Consider the following 25,655-nt stretch of genomic DNA (forward strand, 5'->3'; position numbering starts at 1 on the left):
AGAAAAAAAAACAAAAAAGAAAAAAAGGAAAGAAAACTTTAAGCAAAGGATGGGGCAACCTCCTCTAGGCATCTCATTCAGTTTCCCCAAACGTTGGCAAGAACTCAAATACCTTTTTGCCAGTAACTGTTAGGTAAGGCGTGCATTTCCTGAGAAACTTAATAATGAAAATTAAAACAAGGAATAAACAAGCAAGGGGCGTGCTGCCTGTTTCGTCTTGCCGTGCCCGAGAGGATGAGTAATCCTAACAAGCTCATGAAAAGAGTATGTTGGGCCGCAAGCAATGCTGCAAGGGAAAATGAACCCCACAAAATAATTGAGGGGGGGGACCTAAAGTTACCCAAGACAGGGCCAATGACAAGCCTATCTTTAAAAATAAAATAAAACAAAAATAAAACAAAACAAAGAGCCACACAAGGGTGCTAACAATTGTATCAGGCGTCCCCCTTCTGCACTCCACCCTAGGAAATGACATTTCATTAAACTGATGGGTCCTCTCCCATGACCCAGTGGATTTTTCTTCAGTGCATTTTCAACCCCATAGTCGGGCTATCAAAATTACTAATTGCAATCAGGGATTCTAGAATTAAAAATTATGCTACCAAAAATATTTCCAAAGACTTACTACGATGTTTTAACGTGAAGGGTGAGGTGTGGGAGAACTGGGAAGCACACAACATTGGATCTTCCTCTCCTTGAGTGGAGACGTCACCGAGGCTTGGGTCTGATGAGGCCAGGGTGGCTCAGGATGGAGTGTGCTTTGACCTATCCCCTCCCTCCACTGCCAATGAACGGTGACCCAGGAAGGTAGAGATGGGCTTGCCCTTTCTGAAACCTCTTATGCTCCTACCAACTGCCAAAGCACAATTTGGCTTCCTTTCTCTGCTTTTAATATAAAGTAAATTCTTCAGATTACAGCAGGGGGTAGGGGCAGGGGACTATTTTCCTTTTGAGATCATCCCAGATATTTGCCCCAATCTGCTCTTCACTTGGACAAAACACTGGGGGAGAGGCACCTTATAGCTCCCAGGGTTACTGGGATCTGCCAAATTCCTAAAGATAGCTTGTAAACGGAACTAATGTAACTGAGCATTTCTAGTAGCTATGACTAAAAAAAATTTCACTTTTTAATGATTTTTTTTTTAAAGAAAGGTTTTTAGGGCAGTCTGCTCTGCAATAAAATACACAGGCAAGTTGGTTCAAGTAGCAGAGCTGTAGAACTATAGTGATGCTAGTCTCCAAATTATGAATGCAGAGATATGAACTGCCCACAGATTATTTTTACTTCTAGGTGTGAGGGACAGTCTGGAGTGATCATAGTTGAGACACTGAAATACTGTAATTGTGATGGGTTATGGAGAGGGTGGAACAGTAGATTCAGAACTGCAAGTGCCCTGGGGAACCGAAGAGGCTGGGTCAGCATTAGTTTGCTTTGGTACTGAGGGACTAGAGGAATGCTCCATGCTGGGGGTGAGCAAACTTTTCTGCAAAGGGACAGATAGTAAATTATTTTAGGCTTTGTGGGCCACACAGTCTCTTTCCAACAGTTAACTCTGCCATTGTAACACTAAAGTGGCAACAGACAATATGTACATAAATGGGCAGGGCCGTGTGGGAATAAAACTTTATTTACGGACAATGAATTTCATATAATTTTCATGTGTCACAAAATCATCTTCTTTTGACTTTTCCCAACCATTCAGAAATGCAAACACCATTTTTGGCTGCAGCCCACACAAAAACAGGCCAAGAGGGGAGGAGGCAGATTTGGTTTGCAGTTTATACTTTGCCAACCCCTGCTCTAAACAATTCTCAAGTCAGAAAAGAAATTAGTCTTAACAGAATTTGGGGGTCTCTGTACACTGTGAGTTTCTCAGATATATAATCAATCTGTATCCACATCATATGTAACTTATCAGTACCCCAATCCTCATGCATCCTGCTGAAGGCCTTGCAAAGTTAGTTCTTCTTATAGCAAAAGCTACCATATCATCTGGCTTTTGTAAGCTTGTGAACTCTTATGCCAAGACTTTGTTAATAAGACAAAGTAAAAGCATGAAGTTGGACCTTTCTAGCTCTGCTCACCCTGTGACTGTTCTTCATCATGCTGTAAGATTTCTGCCCAAACCTCATTTTTCCAAATCAATTCTGCAGCACATGGTGTACAACTATTGAGTAAAGGACTGCCTGCTTTATACAAAATAAAGAGAATTGCTTGTTTTTTCCAATCCAAATTTTTATATGAATAATTTTTGAGTTTTTAAATGTTAATTTATGCCATTAAAATACCGATTTCTACTGAGAGCCCAGCCAGTCCCGTATTACTCACAAATTTAAATCAGCATCTACCTTTAGGGTGTCTATTCAGCCTAACTCAACTGGCCAAGCTGCAGCTTTCCCCCTTCTTGTTTGGCTTTTTTCTTGCCCCCAGCAAACCCAAGAGCTACTTGCTAGGCAGTAAATCATCCTACATTGGTCAGTCTTACCTGATTATTGCCGCCTAACCACTTTGGGGTCTAATTATCTAGTAAAATACCCAAATCCTATTGAGCCTGCTGCTAGCCAACATGTTACCTGGAAATGTAATCAAAGAATTGTGAAGTAAAAGGAACCTTGGAGACCATCTAAGACCATCCTCCTTGATACTCAGATGAGAAAAGGGAAAGGATGAGAAGCTGTGACTTGCTCAAACTCAGGCTGTTGAAGTGGGAGAAAAATCCAGGGTGTCTGATTTAACTATTCCAAATTGCTTTTCTCCTCTTTTGAGTCAAGGCAATCAGAAATGTGAACCCAGTCCAAAGGTGAAGGTGATGAAGAATGTTTTTGCCTTGCTCATGAATGGCAACGAAGCATACCTCCTTCTGGAGAGTTTCTACCAGTGTTAGACTTGTGGAGGCAAAAAAAAAAAAAAAAAAAAAAAAAAGAGAGAAAAAAAAAACCCTTGGAAACCTTTCAATTAATATCAGGGTTGAAAATGCAATTTATGTTCCCTAAGGAATAAAACATGCACCTAGAAATTTGCAATTTCCACACTGCACGGCCAATCAGGAACTTCTGAGGTACCATCATTCTTTCTCTTTCATTTAAACTTGAATTTAAAATTCAGAAGCTCAGCACTTCCAGATCAGTCTCACTACTTAAAACAGCAATCGGTTGGCCTGTGATTTTGTGATTTGATTCCTTACTGGGAGGGCTTTAATTTTAGTGTCCTCTATTATACTAGCACAATTCTGAAACAATTTTTTTTCTCCTTTTTGGCAAAAGAATGAGAAAAGTGAAACAACAATGAAACTGAGAAGAATATACTTTTCAGCAATTCTAAGAGGTATCCCCACCTCTGAAACAAAATGTATCATAGTTTAATTGGGAGCTTTTTAGTTTTTTTTCTTAGTAACACTAAAATAATGTGGCATGTTATCATGAAGGGCATCTTGGATCCAATGAAATACAGTAGTTAAAAAAAATGGGTTATTGACTCTAGTAACATTTGGAAAATGGGAAATTTATCATATATGTGGAGGGCTGTCAATTCTCTTCTCTAACTCATTGTTAAAAGCATAACCCATGGTTTGGTCTACCAAATATTGGGGTTTCATAGCACTAAGCTGTTTTCATTATGAAAAAGATGACTTTTTAAAAAGAGCACACAAAAGCAATGAACATGAATCATGAAAGAAACAATGGGTCCACACACCTATTCATACTGTTAACATTTCACCACTATGTGTGAATTCTCTTTTGGTTCTGTGTCACAGTCATCAATAATGAGGAAGTATTAGCATTTCAGTGGAGCATTCAATCATCTTTGTGCTCAGAACGAGTTTCCTCCAAAAATACAGATGTTATACATTATAAATTCCTGTTTATGAAAGGGATGACTGAATAACTACCTGCTAGCTCATATAATAACATTTTTGTTATTGTTGTTTCAAATCAAACGTCATTTTTTTCTGACAATGACAAGTTTAAGATGTGGTTTAAATTTCTGAAATAGCAAATACAATATGTATCTCCTTTTCTGATCCATGCTATTAGGTGAGAATTACATCTCATTTTAATTTCTGAGACAAAAAACTTGCTTTTTCAAAAAGACTTAAATGTAATTTATTGAATTATTTTCTGAATTATAAAATTTCAAATGATTCTGCCTTCATGTCATTTGCAACGCAATTTCTATTTTTAAAAGTATGACAGAATAAGCTAGAGAGTAATAACTGGAAATGAAGCACTTACGTTTATAAAATACTGCTTTAAAAGATATGTGGGGCAGAAGTTCATAGATCTTTTGTAAAACAGTCGCTTCACCCACTAAAGAGGCATTAACATTCCAAACTTGGACGACATCTTCTCGGTCACGAACGCTGACACTAACACCTATGACTTCGTCATCTGAGGGGATGAAGGAACAAAAAGAAATGAGTGATAATTTCATGTCAGTCTGTATCGTTTTTAAGCACTTGTTTTATCTGTAAGTTACGGATCGGTTGACAAAAAGAAGTCAACACAAGAGAAGCCATAATAAACACTTGTTTCTAAGGGAAATAATGAAAGAAAGCAAGTTAGCGTACAAAAGCTGAAGCAGTCACATCACATTTATCCAGGGATTTAGATAAACAAAGTGTTCCAGCCAAATGAGTTTTCCACACAAGTAATGTACCCTTTTTAACATGTTACCAAGGCTTTTTGCCTATTTCTTACTCTATTTTGATAAGACTCCTCAAATGGGTTGCATAATTCCCTGCTCTCTTTGAAAGCCAAGTGGACTCAAATGAACTTTTCCTCGATGCCTGTCTTTGTTAAGAAAAGCAAGTGTTTATCCTGACTTCCTGCCAGCTTTCAGACATGTTTGGGGCCGTTAGTACTATTTGCTCCAACACTAACTGGACCCAAACTACTCGTCTACTGCTTTGGGGCTGCCTTGTAGGCATTTGAAATGGTGACTAGATAAGGTTTCCTTGTACCATCCTGTGCTGCCTTACAGCCACTCTATTTACATTGATTTGCAGTGAAAGGCAGGAGTAAAGACTTTTGACTTCTGGCTTTACATGTTCATGAAATAGGGCCACACACTAATGAAATAGGGCCAGCTCTCTGTATTTACATACTAACACCAGTAAGCAAAATGCAAAAGATAAGCATCACCAAAGTTAGGAAATTTTGCCTTAGTTAATATGTTTTGCCCAAATTTGACAGCGTTTGTAAATCTTAATAATTACGCCAGCAGTTTTTCCAGTTGTCTTCTGCAGGTTAAAACATTCCAGTTTTAAGATACAGCTTAAATAAGGATATATCCAGTTTACTAAAAGAACTCGTTTTCAGTAAAATAATTCCTTTCCTTCCTCCCTTCTCCTCTAACTTCCTATTCGGCCTTCTTTTCCTCCTTCCCTCTCTTCTGTCTCTCCTTTTTAAATAAGTTTGATCCTCCTAAATGAGTATGACTTGACCCTAAGTGATTACATTTATACAAATGTTCAAACACAGGTCAAATTAATCCATGGTGTTAGAAGTCAGATTGGCAGCCACCTCTGGTGGAAGGGTAATGACCGGAAGGGAGAACAAGGAGGGGCTCGGGGGGCTGGCAACATTCGGCTGCTTGACCTGGATGCTACTTACAGGGATATCTTTTCTTTGTGAAAATGTATCAGTTTATACACACAGGGTATACTTTCCTCTATACATGTCCTGCTTGAATAACAAGTTCAAAAATAAATAGATAGTACCAGGTCATGGCCATCCACAGAAACTTATTATCCCATCAAGAAAAGATGTTTTAGGTACAAGATTTTTATTTTTTAATTTTACACCTTAAAATATTCTTGCTAGAGCTCAGTGTACATTTTATGTGAAAATAAAATCATGAAATATAGATGGAAGCTTCGCAGCTTACTACTTTCAAAAATGGCAACGAAGTCCCTGAATCAGCCTTCTGGGGAAAGAACACTTTCCCAATCTTTCGAAACTGTCCTTTTCTGCACTATTGGTCAGACAGTGCTATAACTGACGGATGTTGAATATGCTGAACTGTAAATATTTCAGTTTAGCTTGACTTTTGGTAGCTAGACATAGCTAAGAGATATACTAGCACAGCAGTTTCACAAACTGCATGGTAAAAAGCTCTTATGCAAAGCAAATATGTAATATTCATATTAGAATCAACCCACAAACCTTGATTATTTCAGTGTGCTGGCAGGATAGGACTTGAGAGCTAGAAGGAAGCTCTGTTTAAAGATGAGGGAAGTGAGGCCCAGAGAGGTCAACTGGCTTGTTTAAAGCACACAGCTGGTTAAAAGGGGTAACACTTAACAGTTAGTGGTGCTCTCATTTCCTACATCAACCACAGAACAGGAGGTCTTCTTTACTCAATACTAGCTATTTATTATTACATAGGCTTTTTCCCCCTGTTCTGGAAGAGGAATAATTCATACAAAGAATTTACTCTTCCAGGGATTTATGTGTTTATAATTAGATAAGGATGACTGTTGGGCTATATATTGTGAAGGTGCTAACTATTTTGTTAAGACAGAAGAAATAGGTATTTCTAAGACAATTTTGTTTTGACTCAGGCTTTATCTTCAGTGAATTAAAAATGGTGTAGGAAGTAAGCAAAACAGAAGTGGAATTATTTAAATTGCTAGTGAGATGAATTGAAATTTACCATGGGACTGGCAAGACCTGTGAGGCTCCCAAAGTCAGACCACATAGGAAGTCTGAGAGCACATTACTCAATCGATATTAATTAGTTAAAAAAAAATTCTTAACTGAAAGCTCAAGAGGAAAAATGTTCCTCTAAATGTTATCTCAGAAGCATTCAGAAGGAACTACCCTAGAAGAAAACAAAACTTTAAACAAGCAATTAAATTCTCCTCTTTGAGTGGTTTAATGATAAGAGCAAAACCAAACAAAGTACACACTGATGCTCTCAGAAATCCACTCAATATTTGAAAATGGTCTCCAAACTAAAGCCCTGAAGACGTTGTGCTTTAGCCTCAACTGCAGGATCAGGGGTGACCGTGGTGAGCGCATCCCTGCTACAGTCGATAGCCATCTCGGAAGCAAGGGACTAAGAGAGGAACAGGAGGAAGGGGAAAGGATTGAAAGGGACAGAGGGATCTGCTGGCCTAACCACAGACTTCACAGGATCCCAAGGCACTTTTCCCTTCTGGAAGACTCGAAACAAAGAAAACCGATTGTGTTAAGAGCCCACCGAGTGTCAAAGTTTTCTTTTCTTTCTTCCTATTCATTTGGACAGATGGTTGTGGATGCTATTAAGTGGAGCTATGAAGGGAAAAATTATATATGCACATACATGTATGCATATTCATAATATATTCCTATATATATACACACACACACATATTCAAAATAAGGCAAAAATATTTTCAAGCCCTGTGCTTTAAGGTCTGATATTTTATGCCTGCCTCTAATTGTTGAAAAGGTTGGCAAATTCCCTCCCACTCACAGGCCAAATGCAGCTCTCTGCCTGCTTTTGTAAATTCAGTTTTACTGGGACACAGCCACACCCATTCTTTTATATACCGTCTCTGCTGCTTTCATGCTACAGTGGTAGGGGTGAGGAGTTACAACTGAGGTCCTATGACCCTCAGGGCTTAAGATACCCACTATCTGGCCCTTTACAAAGAAATCGCCAACACTGCTCTAATATTTTACCAATACGTGTTGATTGAGATATTTTAGCGGCTTCCGTTGTTAACACTTTATGGAACTAACTTCCAATTTGACTGCAACTATAATGGTAGCAAGGAATTTTGGGAAGGTAAATATATCTATAGAGCGCTCAAGAATTTTTAACTCCAAAAAGGAGATAAAATTTTAACAAACTCAGTGGCAACCTTTTGGTAGACATGAAAAAAAAAAAAAAAAAAAATATATATATATATATATATATATATATATATATATATATATATATTTATATATAAAACACTAATCACTAGAATCACATGAGAAAAATCTAAGTAACTTCACGGTTATAAAATAAACAACTTCAAAACACTTAAAAGGTCACACACACACAAATGACCTTCTGCAAGGAACAAGCATGCACCACACACACGGACACACGGACGCCTGGAACTGCACACTTCTTTACCTGCTGCGGCACAATCTGTGAACTGTTCCCCGATAGTTGCTAACAACAATTCTTTCCAAACTGTGGACTGATATGGGAAAAGAATAAAAAACAAAAAAACAAAACAAAAAAAAAAACACATATATTTTTAAACAGTTATCTTCAGGAGCTAAACAAGTCACACTGTCTGCAACTTAAGCATTTTCCATGCCCTTCCTTGGAGCCAGCAGACATCACCAAATCACAAGTGTAAACATTTACCATAATGGCGTATATTTTATTGGTTTACCAATAACTTTACACAGATAGATATAAGTGATCCAAAGTCTTTAGAAAGCTAATCTCTCGTGAAACCTGAGGAAGTTCAGAATAAGGAAAAATACATTCAAATGATTTATAACTGTCTGATTTCTTTACCTCCCACTGATTTAAGAAGTATTAGATGATAATGTTTAAATGCTATTAATAAAATCCTTCTCTTCAAAACCCTTTCCCTTGTGGGTTTTTTCTTCTTCAGCTTATAAGACGCTTCAACAGATACAAAAATGAAGCATGCTTAGGGGAATTTCTTGTTTATTGAATATTAGAGACTTGCAAATTTCTAGTTGCTTGAGGCAGACTGTTTATATGTAAAGTGCTATAACTTTATTTTCTGTATGCATTTTCCTGAAAGAATTAGTACATGCTCTGGTCTACCTCCTATCAATAGGAGAAAATTGATTTCCTTCTACTCAGGATCTACTTATGCTGCCCAAATGAGAGTCAGAATCCACTCACAGGTTGTTGGAGCACTAAAAGTTCTTCCAGTTATCCCCCTTGAAAAGTTCTTGGTCCCATATATCCTCCTCATCAAAGTCTCCCAGAACTGGATTTAAATCCTGACAGGCTGCTCACTATCTGTGACCTGGGCAGGTTACTAACCTCTCTGAGCATCAGTTTGTGGACAAGGGAATAATATTAGGGCCAACCTCCCAGGGTTGCTGTGAACATGAAATAAGTCAATGGATGCATTCCAAAAAGGCTTGGGACGATGCTTGTAGCAAAAAGACTTGGCATTCAAGAGCCATCCCATAAATGGCTGCATGCTTGCTCTATGCCATGTGATCAATACATATCAACCATAATAATAGTGTTTACTATTATGTTCTAATAAACTTAGGGCAGCCTAGCTGAATTTTTAACCAAGATAATGGTAGTTAACCAGGGAACTAAAAAGTGCCCACATGCTCAGGGAGGTTTTCCTTCCTCTCCCCTCCATCCCCCTTCTGGTTTACTTGTCTCACATCAAGAAATCATTCCTTCACTTTCTGTCTGTCCCAACTGCAGTCTTTTATACTGTTAGTGATGAGTGAGGGTGGGGAGAGGAGGCTGGAGGAAGTGCGAGTTCACCCTCCTGTGCTGAATTCAGACAAGGGTGGCCTACAGACGCCCACTCATCAGTGATTAAGTGTGGGTTGAACTGCTTGGGATGAGGGCACTCGAGTGGACACGAAAGCATTATTATTCGTGACTGAGTGTGGCCAAGTGGGCTTATAAGGAGAGAAAGGAAAAACTGCCTTTCAATTAACATTGATCATAATTACCTGTACCAGAACTCAAATTCTAGTGTGGGTAAAGATAACGAAAAAGCATAGTTACTGAGATTTTTAAAACTAATTTTTAAAAATGTGCATATAGGGAAATATGACTCCAGCTCAAGCATATGGGCCCCTGGGGACATTTCAGTTTTTTGCACTTATCCACATAAAAGAAACCAAGAAAAGGTGAGGCTAGGTAGCATTTGCCTTTCCATCCATCTTTAAAGAAGTTTTTTCTCTTTCCAAGGCTTAAGATAACAGATTTTAATGTTCATTTTCAGTCAATAGGATGAATTCGATTCCAAGTGGCTACGGCAAAAAACAAAACAGAACAAAAAACCCACTCCTGGGAAAGCTCGGTTTCTCAGAGCAGCCACTGCAAACCGGAACATCCCCACAGGTTGCTACTCATCCCAGGTTCTCCTCAACCCCAGAAGGAGGCTGGCACCCCAAGGAATGGTGCGGTGCCAAGCCTCCCAGGCATCCCCATTCTGCATGCCACGATCACTCTCAGAATCGACTGGGCACTCCATGGAGGACAGGCGAGCTTTTGGTGGGAAGGATCCTGTACCCACTCTGTAAAGCCAGCTTCCACACCGTTACTTATGGCTTGTTAGGAAACAACTACTGTAAAGATAATCAGCTTTCCTGTAAAGCTTATAGGCTTTTAGCTCTTGCAGACTACATGATACAGTCACAGTATCATACTATCTCTATGGAGAAATGTGATAATAGGTTTTCAATGTGATAAGGAGTGACAGAAAATCACCAAGGCCAGAGCAGGATTTCCCACCCACAGTCCTGTTCTGAGATGCCAGGTGAGCTGTTTGAAAAGCACAGCATGCTCATCACATGTGGTCCACAACCACCCCAAGCTTGGCCAGTTCTGGGAAGGGATGAGAATAAACATACCGTGCTGTCCTTGGGAACTTTCATTTTCCATACGCCACCCTTTGCATTACTCTCTTCTTCCCTAGATCAAAGACCAACGTTTAAAGTTATATTCACAGATTAAGTATTTCTATATACATTTAGATGAAGTATTTCTATATAAATTTACTTTACCAATAGATTTAAATGACCCCCAAAACAAAAGCAATCAGGCATTCTTAATAACCTCTCCCCCAGTTCTTTCACTGGAAAAAGAAGTAGACAAAAGGAAGAGGACAGGGATGGGCAGGGAAGAAAATGGAATTGGTGGCCACAGGGCAGGGAGGACACTGGGATTCAAGATCCTCATCTTCAAGGATGTGGTGATGAGAGGCTTCCTGGACTATGTGGGATGGACAGATCAATGCAACTCCTTCCCATGTGTGAAGTTCTTTCTGTTTCAATAGCACATTCATGTCATTGCCTTATTTGATTCTCATTCCAACCTTGCGTCGTAGGCCTCAGAGGTAACTCATCTCTTGCAGTGAACTTCCGCTGTTTCCCTGTTTCTTATCTGCTCCCTCTTCTTCTGGTAAGAACATACCAATTTCCCTTTAGGAAAACACCCTCTCCCACTCTTACATAACACAGTTCAGACAGGGTTGCTCTCACATCCCGGCCTCAAGGATGGCGTTGTGACCCAGGTTTGCCTCTAAGGATCCAGCCTCTTTCTAGTCTTTGTGATTGGTTAGGGATGGAAAGGTGATCCAAGTTGTGCCAGAGAGAGCCAGCCCTGGGATTCTGGTGGAGCTGGTGAATGCTGACATTGCTAAGCTTGGAGGGTGTAAGACTGGAGCTTATGAAGGGCATTTTACCACTGCAAATGCAAAAGCCTGCCTGAAAAGCAAATCTGAAAGCAAAGCAAAGCAAATATGATGGAAAGCAGAATCCTAATAATATTTGAGCACCCAGATCTAAAATTGCTGGAAATCAACCCTACCAGTGAACTTCTCAGTTATAGGAGCCCAGAATTCCATTTTTGCTTATATTAGGTTTCTGTCATTTGTTACCAAATGAGCCAAGACATTTCCATTTGATTAATGAGTAAACTCTGAAAGTCTGAGGGATGTGGTATAAGGTCCCATCATTATTTGGGACTCCAGCCTGGGCAAAGAGACTTACTGGCCAGCTCTCTCATTGCTACACCAAGCTATTCAAGAAGGAAGGAGACCTTCCATAGACCTGGGCCATGATCAGTACCACAGACCTTCTACCTGGCTCCTGTGAAGTCTACGTCTGTGGTGATATGACCTTGTTCAGCAATGCGATAAACTTGGCCACCACGGTTGTTCCCCTCACCTCTTCACCAGCCTATGAGTTTCTTTACTCCACTGGCCAGGTCATTATGAACAGATGAAAGAACAAACCAAAATGATGCAAAACCCTACATAAAGGGCTATACTATGCCTTTGGTGTGCTCATAATGATCTATTCATAATGAGACTGCAATGGGGAGCTCAGTGGAAGAGATTAGGAAACCTATTCAACCTCCTGGAGCCCAAGGTGAAGGGGGTAGTGGGCAGGGGCTTATTTCATAATTAAGTAATAGCTAAAATTACTTTCTAACATCACTGGGAGATAATTACTTGGCATTTCAATTCAGCATGAAGTAAATATTTTATGAGGTTCACAACCGTTTCCCTCCCACCCTAACCTCAAATTACATGTTAAACACTTACCAAAGTGGTCGCCTCTCTCCTCTCATTAAATGATAACTACATCTCAAAGGCAGGCTAGTCACAGGAGGAATATTATTGTACACACTCCAGAATATCTTTAAAAGAAAAACATTTTGTTTACTATACCTAGTATTGATTTAATATGTCACTAGATTATAAAATTAAATGCATTAAAGAAAAAATTAGATTCTCATTAAGTCCTATCCATTCACAAAATAGATTTTTCTCAGTACCTTTTCTAATTCTCTACATAACATAATGAATGTTCCTTGCTGAAGTTGGACCAAGTTCTCTTTTTTCAGGAAGCCAAGGTTGTTAAGCAAACATTCCTATGCAATGTGTCTGCACATAAAACTGGGAAAGAACCTTGCTAATGATTTTTCTGACAGGTAGATGGTATCTAATAAAGCCTGTAGTTAGATACATGTACTGAACCATATTTCCTTATAACACAAAGTGTCTTTTTCCTAAGCCCAGAGGGAGTCGTTATACTTTGGATCTGGGAGTGGGAATGCAGAGGGGGAGGAAAAGAGGAACCACCTTAAGTTCTCTGTCCACTTCCCCTTCCTCTCCAAGGATGAACAGGGGAAGCTCAGTTGCGAAAGCAATTAATTGCCCAAGTTACAGGGCAACTGGTGGATGGAAGCAGATTTTATAAAAAGAATACAGTAACAGTACTAGAAACAGTAACAACAACAACTGATACTTACTAACAGTGTTCTAGCTGCCAGGCTCTGTTCTACAGACATTGTCAAGTTTATGTAATGTTATCCTAATGCCAACCTTATGAAGACATACAATGATTATCCTCATTTTACAGATAAGGAAACAGAGGCACAGAAACTAATTTCCCTGAGAGACACTGTTTGGTATGATCATCAGGATTAAGACAAGGATTGAGGCTTTGAAGAATAAAACCCTCCCTTGTGTGTTTGAAATACTGTTCTGATGAGGTTCATAAAGACTCAGGTGAGGGGTGACTGGGTCTCCTAGCAGGTCTGAAGAAAACAGGGGCTTCATGAATTGCACAGTATGAGGGGAACGGAATGGAACTTTATCTGTGTTGAATGACAAACCTGATGGGTTGTTTGTTTTGCATAAAAATTAAAGCTGAATTAATTGCAAGGGTGGCAAGACATAATGGAAAACTAAAATGGAAGGCAAAGAAAACTCATGAGGATAGAATTATTAATTGAGACTCTGTCTTGGATGCCTTATATTAAAATGGTGCTAAAATAGGGAGTACCTGAAAGTAGACTTGTAGTGACATTAACTCTTCAAATAAGGATCTGTCTTTATGGAGGCAGACTTCCTATAAATGCTTTGTTATAACTGCAAATAATAAGATTATGCCGATATTTCCATTAAGGTCTGGGGTGTGAGTGTAAAAGGATAGAGTTGGGATTTGAACACAGGCAATTTCAATCCAAAATTCACATTATTAATCCCTAGTGCCATTTCCTTTGAAGATATTTTTATATGTTTTAGGCACATCTTTCTCCAATCTGGGAAGCCATGGATAGAGTTACCGCAAGAGGGACACCTGTTGAAGATGTTTTCCCACCAGTAAGATGTCCTTAACTCCATCCAGCCTGGTGGTTGCCCTAGCTCCAGCCTGAGACCCCTGCTTTGATGTGTCGATGACCTCCACAGAATTTGTTTCCAAAATAATGCTGACATGAAAACTCCTGCTGTAGATGAAACCAAGAGGGCCCTGGTGCTGGCAAACTCCAAAGCTAAAAGGGATTCCAAGCCAGAATGCCTGCCCTTACACCTCTGCCAAAGTTACCAAATCCCGACTTTTTACCTAGTTTTTGAAGCACCGTGAAAAAAAAATTGCTTCTCATGTTCCAAAGGTAAGAAAAACACTCTCAGGAATGTGTTTAGGTAAGTACAGCTTTAGAAGGGTCTCTTGAAAACAAAAACAAAAACAGACAACAGATTTTGTTAGTCTTGGCAAATCTGACAGGAGGAGATCACAGCCCAGGAAGATATCATGTAAGGCTTAACTCTGTCCTAACATACTATTAAAGCACATAGTTGCATGTTTGTGCACAGACACACACTGAGAGTCAAATAGCCGGAGGCACCATTGAAAAGAGCCCCATTTAAAAAGTACTTGACTTTAAACTGGTCTGTTGCCTTGTTAAAAACCTCCTCTAATGTGAAGGTAAACATGTAGGATGGTGAAATAGCTAGAGGAAGGAATCTAGTAGCTCACAGCTCCTGACTACCTCTTTCTTCCTCCTCTGAGAAAGTGAAAGGGCTATTATGCTGGAAGCTTGATAACTCATGATTACTTTCTTTGTAAAATATTTCTTTTTAATTGAAACACCTAAATTTTACCACAGATAGAGCCTTGCAAATAGATTTCAAAAGCTAGTAGGCTTATAGATATTTCTATTTGACCTGCAGATAGACTGTCATAGAAGTAAAACTAGGTGCAATGTTTGTAAGTGATGAGTACGTGCTTTTTCTAAAACCTTGATGATAATCCAAGAATGAAGAGGCATAGAAGTTGAGCATTGTTCATTCAGTCAACATTTATGAACACCAGCTATGGGCAGGGCAACTGTCACCAGTCCTTGGGGAACTCAGCTGACTGTGTGAGGGGTATCTTTTGCCCTCCCTGGTGGTAAATTCTGAAGCATTCTGACACTCCTACTTGAGGAACTGAGGCAGGGCAGACAGTCTCCCAGTGGAGTCTAAGACCTGGATTTAAGTCCTAAGTTCTCAAGGTAACTGTCACAGGCCATTTAGCCTTTGGAACCCAAGTTTTTTCCTCTGTGTTATGAGTAGGATACAGTTATTTCATTGGACTGTGTAATGATTACATGCAGTGTGAAAGCCCTTTGTAAGCCTAAAATAATTCAGTAACGTGTAGACAGACTCATTAAACAATGGTGGCCATGTAATAAATCCACAATCTACTAGTTCTGATGGGAGCAAGTACGCCCCACCTGACTGTCTGCCAAATAGACAGTTCATTACCAGGAGCACTGGCAAATTTCCTCCTCAATTTCCTACTGGAATGTTCTGAGGGGAAAAAAAAAACAAGCAAATATATTTGGAAATACTTGAGAAGAAAGGATGCCACGTGGTGATAGACAAGGTGATTCATTTGTTTTGTGAAGAAAAAACAAAAACAAACAAAAAACACACAGCAAATACACCTCCCTCCCCCCCCTAAAAAAAAGTTCAGGATTTGTTATGAGGATTGAGGTATGTTTCTTGGGGGAGTATTTTTGAAATATTAAACAGAAATATTTCATGCATTATTTCTAATGGCTGGCAGGGCACACAGAACTCAGAACAGAGAAGGGAAATGAAGAGCTAAATGGGTATTTTTAACTCAGAGTAGACAAAACAGCCTGAAAGCAAAGCACTGCTGATTTGTAAGAAGAACTAGGTACCCGAGTAGAAATGGGTTTTGCTTTGAATTCAAAAGGAAATTCCAATTCACTTGACTTCGGAGGGCCGTCATAAAGTAGATAAGATGAAAGAATGTTAGGACACCCTACACAAAAATTAACTCAAAGTGGATCAAAGATCTCAATATAAAAGACATTACCATAAAACTCCTAGAAGATAACATAGGGAAACATCTTCAAGACCTTGTATTAGGCGGCCACTTCCTAAATTTTACACCCAAAGCATAAGCAACAAAAGAAAAAACAGATAAATGGGAATGCCTCAAGCTTAGAAGTTTCTGTACCTCAAAGGAATTTGTCAAAAAGGGAAAGAGGCAGCAAACTCAATGGGAAAAAATTTTTGGAAACCATGTATCTGACAAAAGACTGGTATCTTGCATATATAAAGAAATCCTACAACTCAATGACAGTAGTACAGACAGCCCAATTATATAATAGGCAAAAGATATGCAAAGACAGTTCTCTGAAGAGGAAATACAAATGGCCAAGAAACACATGAAAAAATGTTCAGCTTCACTAGCTATTAGAGACATGCAAATTAAGACCACAATGAGATACCATCTCACACCAGTTAGAATGGCTGCCATTAAACAAACAGGGAACTACAAATGCTGGAGGGGATGTGGAGAAATTGGAACTCTTATTCATTGTTGGTGGGACTGTAAAATGGTTCAGACACTCTGGAAGTCAGTCTGGCACTTCCTTAGAAAATTAGATATAGAGTTACCCTTTGATCCAGCGATTGCACTTCTCAGTATATACCTGGAATATCTGAAAGCAGTGACACGAACAGATATCTGCACGCTAATGTTCATAGCAGCATGATTCACAATTGCCAAGAGATGGAAACAACCCAAATGTCCTTCAACAGATGAGGGGATAAATAAAATGTGGTATATACACACGATGGAATACTACACGGCAGTAAGAAGGAACGATGTCGTGAAACATATGACAACATGGATGAACCTTGAAGACATAATGCTGAGCAAAATAAGCCAGGCACAAAAAGAGAAATATTATATGCTACCACTAATGTGAACTTCGAAAAATGTAAAACAAATGGTTTATAACGTAGAATGTAGGGGAACTAGCGATAGAGAGCAATTAAGGAAGGGGGAATGATAACTCAATAAGAACAGTTAAGCTATTGTGGGTAAATTAAAAATTCTGGGAATGCCCAGGAATGACTATGGTCTGTTAATTTCTGATGGGTATGGCAGGAAGAAGTTCACAGAAATGTTGCTATATTAGGTTATTTTCCTGGGGTAGAGTAGGAACACATTGGAAGTAAAGTAGTTATCTTAGGTTAGTTGTCTTTCTTACTTCCTTGTTATGGTTTGTTTGAATTTTTTTTTTATTGTATGTTTTAAAAAAAAATTTTTTTTTTGATATAGTTAATTTAAAAAAAGAGTCAATTAAAAAAAAAAAAAACAATGAAAAATATATGCAGAGCCCCCTTGAGGAGCTGCTGGAGAATGCAGGGGTGTTGGGCTTCCCTACCTTGATGGTTGCTGATGTGCTCACAGACATAGGGGACTGGTGGTTTGATGGACTGAGCTCTCTACCACAGGACTTGCCCTTGGGAAGACGGTTGCTGCGAAGGAGAGGCTAGGCCTCCCTATAATTGTGCCTAAGAGCCTCCTCCCGAATGCCTCTTTGTTGCTCAGATGTGGCCCTCTCTCTCTAGCTAAGCCAACTTGAAAGGTGAAATCACTGCCCTCCCCCCTACGTGGGATCAGACACCCAGGGGAGTGAATCTCCCTGGCAACGTGGAATATGACTCCCGGGGAGGAATGTAGACCTGGCATCGTGGGATGGAGAACATCTTCTTGACCAAAAGGGGGATGTGAAAGGAAATGAAATAAGCTTCAGTGGCAGAGAGATTCCAAAAGGAGCCGAGAGGTCACTCTGGTGGGCACTCTTACGCACACTTTAGACAACCCTTTTTAGGTTCTAATGAATTGGAATAGCTAGCAGTAAATACCTGAAACTATCAAACTACAACCCAGAACCCATGAATCTTGAAGATGACTGTATAAAAACACAGCTTATGAGGGTGACAATGTGATTGCAAAAGTGATATGGACCACACTCCCCTTTGTCTAGTTTATGGATGGATGAGTACAAAACTGGGGGAAGAAAAAAAAAAAGAAGAAAAAAGGCACCCAGTGTTCTTTTTTACTTTAATTGTTCTTTTTCACTTTAATTTTTATTCTTATTATTTTTGTGTGTGTGGTAATGAAAATGTCAAAAATTAATTTTGGTGATGAATGCACAACTATATAATGGTACTGTAAACAATCGAATGTATGCTCTGTTTTGTATGACTGCATGGTGTGTGAATATGTCTTAATAAAAAAGAATTAAAAAAAAAAAAAAAAGAATGCTAGGACAATTTCCCACCACAGAGGAAGTCAATTAAAATACAAGAAAACTCTGAATTGAGGAGTTAAAAAAAGCTGAGGTTGAGAGAAGAGTGGGGCTCAAACACTGAGAGGATGGGAGAGAGCTGCCCCATCATGGCAACGTTTGGAGAAACCCAGACGAAGCCAGTGTGCACCTTGCTTTCTGGGTACAGGCGCGAGGCCACAAGGCTCCTCTAGAAGGCCCTCACTGTGCTGTGCTGAGCAACATGGCGGCCAGGTCCAAGGACAGCCAAGGAGACAGGAGGGGTTGTTCTTGGTGGATGGGCTGGCGGCAGCCTTCGAGATTCCCTCTCATTCTAGTGGGTGTGGGGAAAGCAGCCAACACTTCCTAGGTCCCCAGGCTGGAGCATGAAATTGCTGGAAGGTCGACAGACAAAAAGGCCTGGGTGTGGACATGGGTTTACCCACATACTTTTATACCCCGAAGACGGGGCAGGACCAGGGATGGGGCATGAAGCCCAAATGTCAGGTGGGATCAGGTCAAATGGGAAAGGGGAAGAGGCTAAAAATTTTAAGACTTATATTGGAAGTGATGAAGTTTTACATTGCAAGGGACTAAATTATTTTTAACATGCAAGATTAAATATTACCCCCCACTCCCACAGAGGCCTCCACTGCAATCAGACATGGAAGATCATGGGCCATTTGACTACAGTCATGTTTCTGGGTTGTGAGTACAAATGCTCATCCCATTATACATGTAATGAATAAATTAAATGAGGATTACGAACCCTGTTATATTCTATATTAAGACTGGACTAGACAGAACTATAAAGTAGACCTGGCTTCAGGTCTCTCTCTTTCTTTTCATTGTTGAGTTTCTCTGTCTTCCCCTGGCCCCCTTGCTTCACCCAAGTGGTCCATGCCAGGCCATTCCACTACAGGACACCACCCACCACAGGTGCCCTTCCGTGTCCAAGGCAGTAAGTACCTTGAATCAATTTTTCCATCATCCTCCCTTATCAATACTAACCTGTAATACCTTCCCTTTGAAAGGAACACCATCATTTCTCATCGATTTGGAAGGCAACCTGATGCCCTAACTTGATGACGTACAACGGCACTGTACTACTATCAGGCGGCTTTACCTTTTGAAAAGGGATGATGCCTTGGTACTGTATCAGCAGTACACAGGATGATCTTAGCAGGTACAGGATGAACATCCTCTTAATTTTAATAGTTTGTATATATTTTTATGAATACCTTCTGTTTATGACAAATGATACCAAGTTCCCATTTACAGAAAAAATAGGTTTCTGTTGTAAGTAAATTAAGGTAAAAAGTCAATTTATGGAAAATACTGGGTAGAATACAGCATAATTGGGACACAGCGTGGCAAAATCTTGAAGGTAATAACACAAATAACAGGTTTGGGATAGAAGGCTGTTCAGGAATGAGCTTTTGGGGCTGGGGTGGGCTTTTTTTTTTTTTTTTGTCTGGTGTCAGGAAGGTCTGAAAGACCTCAGGGATGAGGAAGCCCTCCCTTGCAAATCACATGCAGCAGATAGCTCTTCATTCTCCCACAAGTATGACTGGGCTTTTTTAGACGTTGTGTTTTACTCTGTACGAATCCATTCAGGACACAAAAACACAGGAGAAATGTGGAAATTTTGGAAATATTTACAAAAGACTAAAAGGAATCAATCACAGCCTGGAAAACAAACCTCAATGAAAAATGGAATTTTCCAAGAAAGGCAGGAAAATAGGAGAACAACTGCACTCCAAGCAGAAAGAATTATTGTTGGCCGTGATGACGGTGTCCTCAGCAGGGTCACTGGATCTCTGGAGGCATGCACCCTCTATCCTCAGGATGGAGTAAAAGAAGGAGAACTGAAGGTGCATTCCCAGGACACAGCATGATTGGCTGTTTCTGCTAGATGGATGGGCCCCTTAGCTCTCAGCCTCAGTTTCCCCAGCTAATAAATGGGGATAATAATTTCCCACCCCAACTTCTCCAATTTGCTGAAGGTCCACAAAGTACGAAAAAGACAAGTTATGTCTTTATATACAGCTGTCATTAATAGCATGATTCTAAAATTTTATCAAAGCGTATGTGGGGGAAAAACACAGACACAATTAGAGATAGGTTTTTTTTTAGTGTCAATAGAGTGAGAATTAAACACTCAACATATAATCAAAGAATAAAAAGACAGGGAGAAAAGAACAGGTCCTCAAATTGCTTGCAAATCTTCACCCAGGCTAGTTCTTAAATACTAAGGACTATTCACGAGATATTAAGGGCTTTCATAAGCTGAAATCCCAAAAGTTAAATATGTTTTCCTAAGTAAAAGTGTTAGCAGTGGTGCAATCCAGGGTATGACTGCTTTAAATAAATAATCTAAAAGCAGTGGTATGTGGTTTTCTAATATAAAGGAAGACTGAGGAAAATACAAAAAGATGTCCCAAAAGAAGTAGGCAAAGGATAGCAGGTGAAATTATTATTATTATTGGGCACTTACCATATGCTTCTCATTTCATTCTCATATCATGATAAAATCAGTATCACAATTATTACCATTTTATAGAAGAGTAAACTGAGCTGGAGAGGTTAAGTAACTTGCCCAAATTGGTAAGAGTCACACATGGCAGTGCAACTACCCCAGAATCCACACCCTGGCCAGTGGGCTACTGGAGCTGAGGAATAGACTCCAACACCTCTTTAGTAGAAGTCACCAACACCTGAGGGCTTACAAAGTGCCAAGCACTATTAAGAACTACAAACGATCTCATTTTGTCCTCCCTTCAACCTTAGGAAATAGACAGTATTATTATATTGATTTTACAGATGAGGAAACCGAAGGGGACAGACACCACTGATATGAAGGAACTTCCTCATCACTTACAGCAGCATTTCTCCATCTTTCCTTTTATTATCCCTGTCCCCTGCCCTGCCCTCCTAACACCAAAGGAGTCCTTTTAGACACTTATTTCCTAATCATCCTCCATGAAATTTTTAATACTGCGTACACTAAATGTTTATGTACTGTATGTATGCCTGTGCTTTATACATAAAAAGAGTAAAATTATTTTGCATGCCTAAGAACCAATTTTCAACCCTGTTGAGAATGTGTGACCTATATCTTACCATACCTTTATACAAGCAGGCTGCTGTGACCCAGAAAAGGGGTTTACTTATTAATTTATCATTCATTCATTCACTTCAATATTTACTGAGTGAAAGGAATGAAATACAAAACAGTATAATACTGTGTGATTACATTTATATGAAGTTCAATAAAAAATAAAACTAATCTATACTAATAGAAATCAGAATAGCGGCTAATTCTGGATGTGAGCGGTTGACTGGAGAGGGGCACAAGGGAACTTTCTGAAGTGATGACAATGTTTTCTATCTTGATCTGGGCAATGGTTACATGGGGGAAGACATTTGTCAAAATTTATCAAACGGGACATTTACCAAACATGCATTTACTATATATAAATTATAGCCTGTGTCCTCCAAAAAGACACGTTGACGTTCTAATCCCCACTACCCTCAGAATGTGATTTTATTTGGAAATAGGGTGATTAGAGATAGAATTAGGCATGCTAGGAGGTTGTGCTGGAAAAGGGTAGGTCCTTAATTCAATACGTCTGGTGTCCTCATAAGAAGAGGAAATCTGGACACAGAGAGACAGAAGGGAGAAGGTGATGGATTGCTGGCAAGTCAACGCCGGGAAGCACGGAACAGATTCTTCCCCATAGTCAGCAGAGAAAGCACGGTCCTGCCAACACCTTGATTTTGGACTTCCAACCACTGAACTGTGAGACGATGCATTTCCGTTGTTTTAAGCCATATAATTTGTGATACTTTGTTCTGGCAGCCCAAGAAAATCAGTACAGTTTTTAAAAGATTATTTCCTAGTACAGTGGTACCTTGGTACTCAACTGCTTTGAAACTCATCAAATTTGGTACTTGACACATCTTGATGCAAAAATTTTGTCCCGGTATTCGTTGTTTGTTTGGTACTCTACGCACAAGCATCGACTGCCTCATTGCGCGCTACCCTTTCCAGCCAAAACAAAGGGTCACGCGTTGGTCATGCAGTAGCTCTTGCCCTGTGCACATTCCCCCGCATCTTGTCGTAGCTTCTGTGGTCATTTTGTGTATTTTTGTGCTTTTTTCCTCATCATGGGTCCTAAGAGAATGAGCAGTGATAGCGCTGAGCAGAAAAGAAAATTACTTCACACCACCACTGAGCAATAAAAAGAAATAAGAGGCAAATATGAGAGCAGTATTTGTATTATTGATCTTGCTAGGGAACACGGCATGCCTAGAACAATGGTCTCCACCATCATTAAGAATAAAGAAGCAATAAAAAAGGCTGATGTTGAGGAGCTAGTGGAGGAACATCGTGAAGAGCTCAGCACTGAGGAGCTGCAGGAACTACAGAAGGAGCAGCAAGTGGTGGCGGAAAAGATTTCTTCAGGTGAAGAGGAGATAAGGGAGGGTGTCTCCAGATCCTTGCTAAAAGAAATGTGTCCAAGATGGGCAGAAGTTCAAAACCTTGTGGAGAAGCAGCATCCAGACAAAGCTCTGACAAGCAGAAATGTGAATTTATTGAATGACCAAAAAAATTTCACATTTTCGAGGAATTCTGAAAAGAAGACAGAAGCAGTCCTCATTGGATAAGTCCTTAGTGGAGGTGACAAAGAGCAAGTCAAAGCCTCTGGTGCAAGTTGAGGAAAGGCAGAAAAGAGAAAGAACACTTGAAATGCAAGTGCCCGATGTTCTATTGGAGGGAGACTCTCCTTCCAAGCAACACTCCATGTAACCTCTCCTCCCACCACCCCATCAGGCCACGGACTCTTCATGTAAAGTGAAGTATTTATTTTATTTAATCTAAGTATTTATTTTTAGGTTTATTTCTCATGTAAAATAATGATATACAACCATATCTTTTTACATATTGCCTTAAAAATGTGCATTGTCTGGTTTGGGAATGCATTACATTTATTTACATTATTCCTTATGGGAAACAAGGAAACATTTGTTTGGTACTCGTCGTTTTTGGTATTCATCACACCTCCTGGAACCAATTAATGACGAGTATCAAGGTACCACTGTGTATGGTAGTCTGGGTACTTTAATTTGGTCCCTGAAGACGCCATCTAAAGTGGAGCTGGGGCCAAAGGCTCCATCAGGTGCTCAGCATTACCACGTAAGGCCAGAGAAAGCAGACCAACCGTTAATCTGACTTTACTGGGTCTGCCCTAGAATCCCACGTGTAACTGATGGCCCCAGAGCAGCAGCGTCCTAACCTCATGTGAAAATCCTAATGAGTACCTCAAGCGATCAGTAGGATTTAAGAGCTTTCACATGAAGAACAGACTTAAAATCAAGTATTCTGAGGTCTATAAGCTTGCTGGAAAGAGGCTGTTAACAAAAGTCCATGAAGTCACAGAGGGAAAAAAGTGAGGGGAAGCCTTTCCTGGATTCCAACAGCAGTTGTTCCTCAGGGCAGTGGCCCATGTGTTGCCTTCTGACACTGCTCGCTCTTTGGCACAGAATGATTATTCATAACAGCACTGTTATTTTGCTTTCCACACACTTCTGTCATCTGCCCAGCTAGATCAGTACATCCCATAGCTGGGACTATGTCTTTACACCTGGCTCACGGCCCTCAGTAGCTGTGCACAGCACCTTACAAACATTGTAAGTTAGATTACTGGGACACCATAACTATGAAATACTAAATTTTCTGAACTAAATTTTAAAGCCAGGGCCTGAAAAGGATTTTTGTGCTACTCTTGCATGTGAGAGGCTGCTTAAGATACACAGTCTAAATGTCAAGCTATTGGAATTTCTAAGACATTGAAACATTTAGGAGCTCACTAGAAAACTATTTGAAATCTAGCCCTTCTAGAAAATTCGGTACAATTGGTAAATGCAACTACAAAGGTGAACTCAAAAGATTTATTCTATCTGTAAAAGAGCACTGAACTAGAAAAGGGGAGAATTTAATAGACTGTGCTTTTGAAGAAAATAAAAATGTGATAAACTAAATAAATCAGGTTTCTTAAAAGAAAATTTCACCCTAAGAGTTGAATAGAGAAAGAACTATAGAACCAAGAGCTGTATTTGTTGAGAACCTTCTATGTATCAGGTATTTTAAGTGTTGTATAACACTATCTTATATTCAATCCTCACAGCAACTTATGGAGGTATGCTATTTTTGTACCAATTTTACAGAAGTAGGAGGGGTTGATTCTTGCCCAGTTGAGGATGAAGAATTGGAACCTGACGTAGAAAACTGGGCTGAGACCCTCTGCTTTTATACTCAAGACTATCCTGTGCTCTTAACCTTCATTAACCCCATGGAAGGTTCCATAGCCTCTCACAGATGGGAATTAGAGACACAGCGAGGGAGTGGCGGGGCTGGAGTTTGAAGGAGAATCCAGACAGATGCCTTCAAAACCTTCGCTCTTAACCACAGCACAGGGTGCTTCTTGCACAGGTCTACCAAAGGTTTAGTGGTAGACAAAATTTTAGGAGCTCACCAAGAGAAGAGCAGGCCACTTGGGGGTGTGCTCAGCCAGCCTCTGGGTAGAACTCAGTAGAGGGCTCAAATGGACTGGGAGCCAATGCTGAAACAGACCCCCAGGCAAGGGCTGGCAGCACAGAGGCAGCTTGCCAGTTGAATGATTAGTGCCCAGCATATACCACACTAACCCGGGGAGTCCCTTTTTGATCTTACCTGAACTGTATGTACTGTGTAGATTTTCTTCAGATTTGATGCACACTCAGCTGCTGTGGCACCAGGGAGGGATCTAGGCAAGCATAAGCAAAAGAACAGACAAAAGAACCAATTAGTCAATGTTCACAAAATATTCCATAATATAATTTTGTAGGTCTCAATAAAAATCAGGTCTAAAGCCACAGAATTGGACATTTATGGGATGCTATTATAGAATTTAAAGTGTAAAATTCTTATTTTGTGAAGTAATGTGTTTGCTTCTCTTAAAAATAATTTATTTTGTGGAAATTGAACCAAAAACAGAAAGAGGAAAAGTATGTAACAAAGGTATTGGAAACCCTAAAAGCACATTTTAAAAAATATTAAAATAACCTTGTAACAACCAAGCATTTTTTCTAGGCTTTCAGGAAAATGTTTCTATTGTGCAGATGACAATAAAAAAGCAATGTCCTGACCTGGTTGCGTGCTTTGAAACACTGAGGGACCATCTACCTATCGGTTTCTTGGTAGTAAATATCCATAAACTCTTGAGAAATACAGTGAACTTTGCCTGCTTTAAGAAACACTGTTACTAAAAGTTAACTTTTGTTTCATATGGACTCACAAGTGTTTCCAAAACAGGTGCCTTTAGAAATTACTTGCAGTTGTTCTGTCTGGCTAATTTAATTATCTCTACTGAACTTTGTGGCCAGAATACATTAATCCTTAATTTGCTATATGTTCCACTAGATGGCAACATACTACAGGTTTATTCACCATAAAAATCAAACACAATAACTAGCTTCACCATGCGCCATTTCCTGGGATTGAAGGTAAAATGAG

General features: G+C 39.7%; 1 protein-coding gene across 3 annotated transcripts in view; it reads right to left on the reverse strand.

Moving 5' to 3' along the window:
- EIF4E3 (eukaryotic translation initiation factor 4E family member 3) overlaps positions 1-25,655 on the reverse strand; it is a 231,168-nt gene that overhangs the window by 191,303 nt on the left and 14,210 nt on the right. For 2 of the 3 annotated variants that reach the window (XR_005211160.1, XM_037800305.1), the window contains exons 2-6: positions 24,834-24,906; positions 12,276-12,370; positions 10,579-10,639; positions 8,111-8,177; positions 4,234-4,389 (exon numbers count right to left, since the gene is read on the reverse strand). Coding sequence is in view for 2 of the 3 variants with exons in the window: in XM_037800305.1 (XP_037656233.1) it covers positions 4,234-4,389; positions 8,111-8,177; positions 10,579-10,639; positions 12,276-12,370; positions 24,834-24,906 (452 nt within the window). In the remaining variant the exon portion in view is untranslated. Of the gene's footprint in view, positions 1-5; positions 2,887-4,233; positions 4,390-8,110; positions 8,178-10,578; positions 10,640-12,275; positions 12,371-24,833; positions 24,907-25,655 lie in introns of those variants that run through there. The other variant, XM_037800315.1, reaches the window with a different exon arrangement.

This window comes from Choloepus didactylus, chromosome 1 (genome assembly GCF_015220235.1).
Source record: "Choloepus didactylus isolate mChoDid1 chromosome 1, mChoDid1.pri, whole genome shotgun sequence".
Taxonomy (NCBI): domain Eukaryota; kingdom Metazoa; phylum Chordata; class Mammalia; order Pilosa; family Megalonychidae; genus Choloepus; species Choloepus didactylus.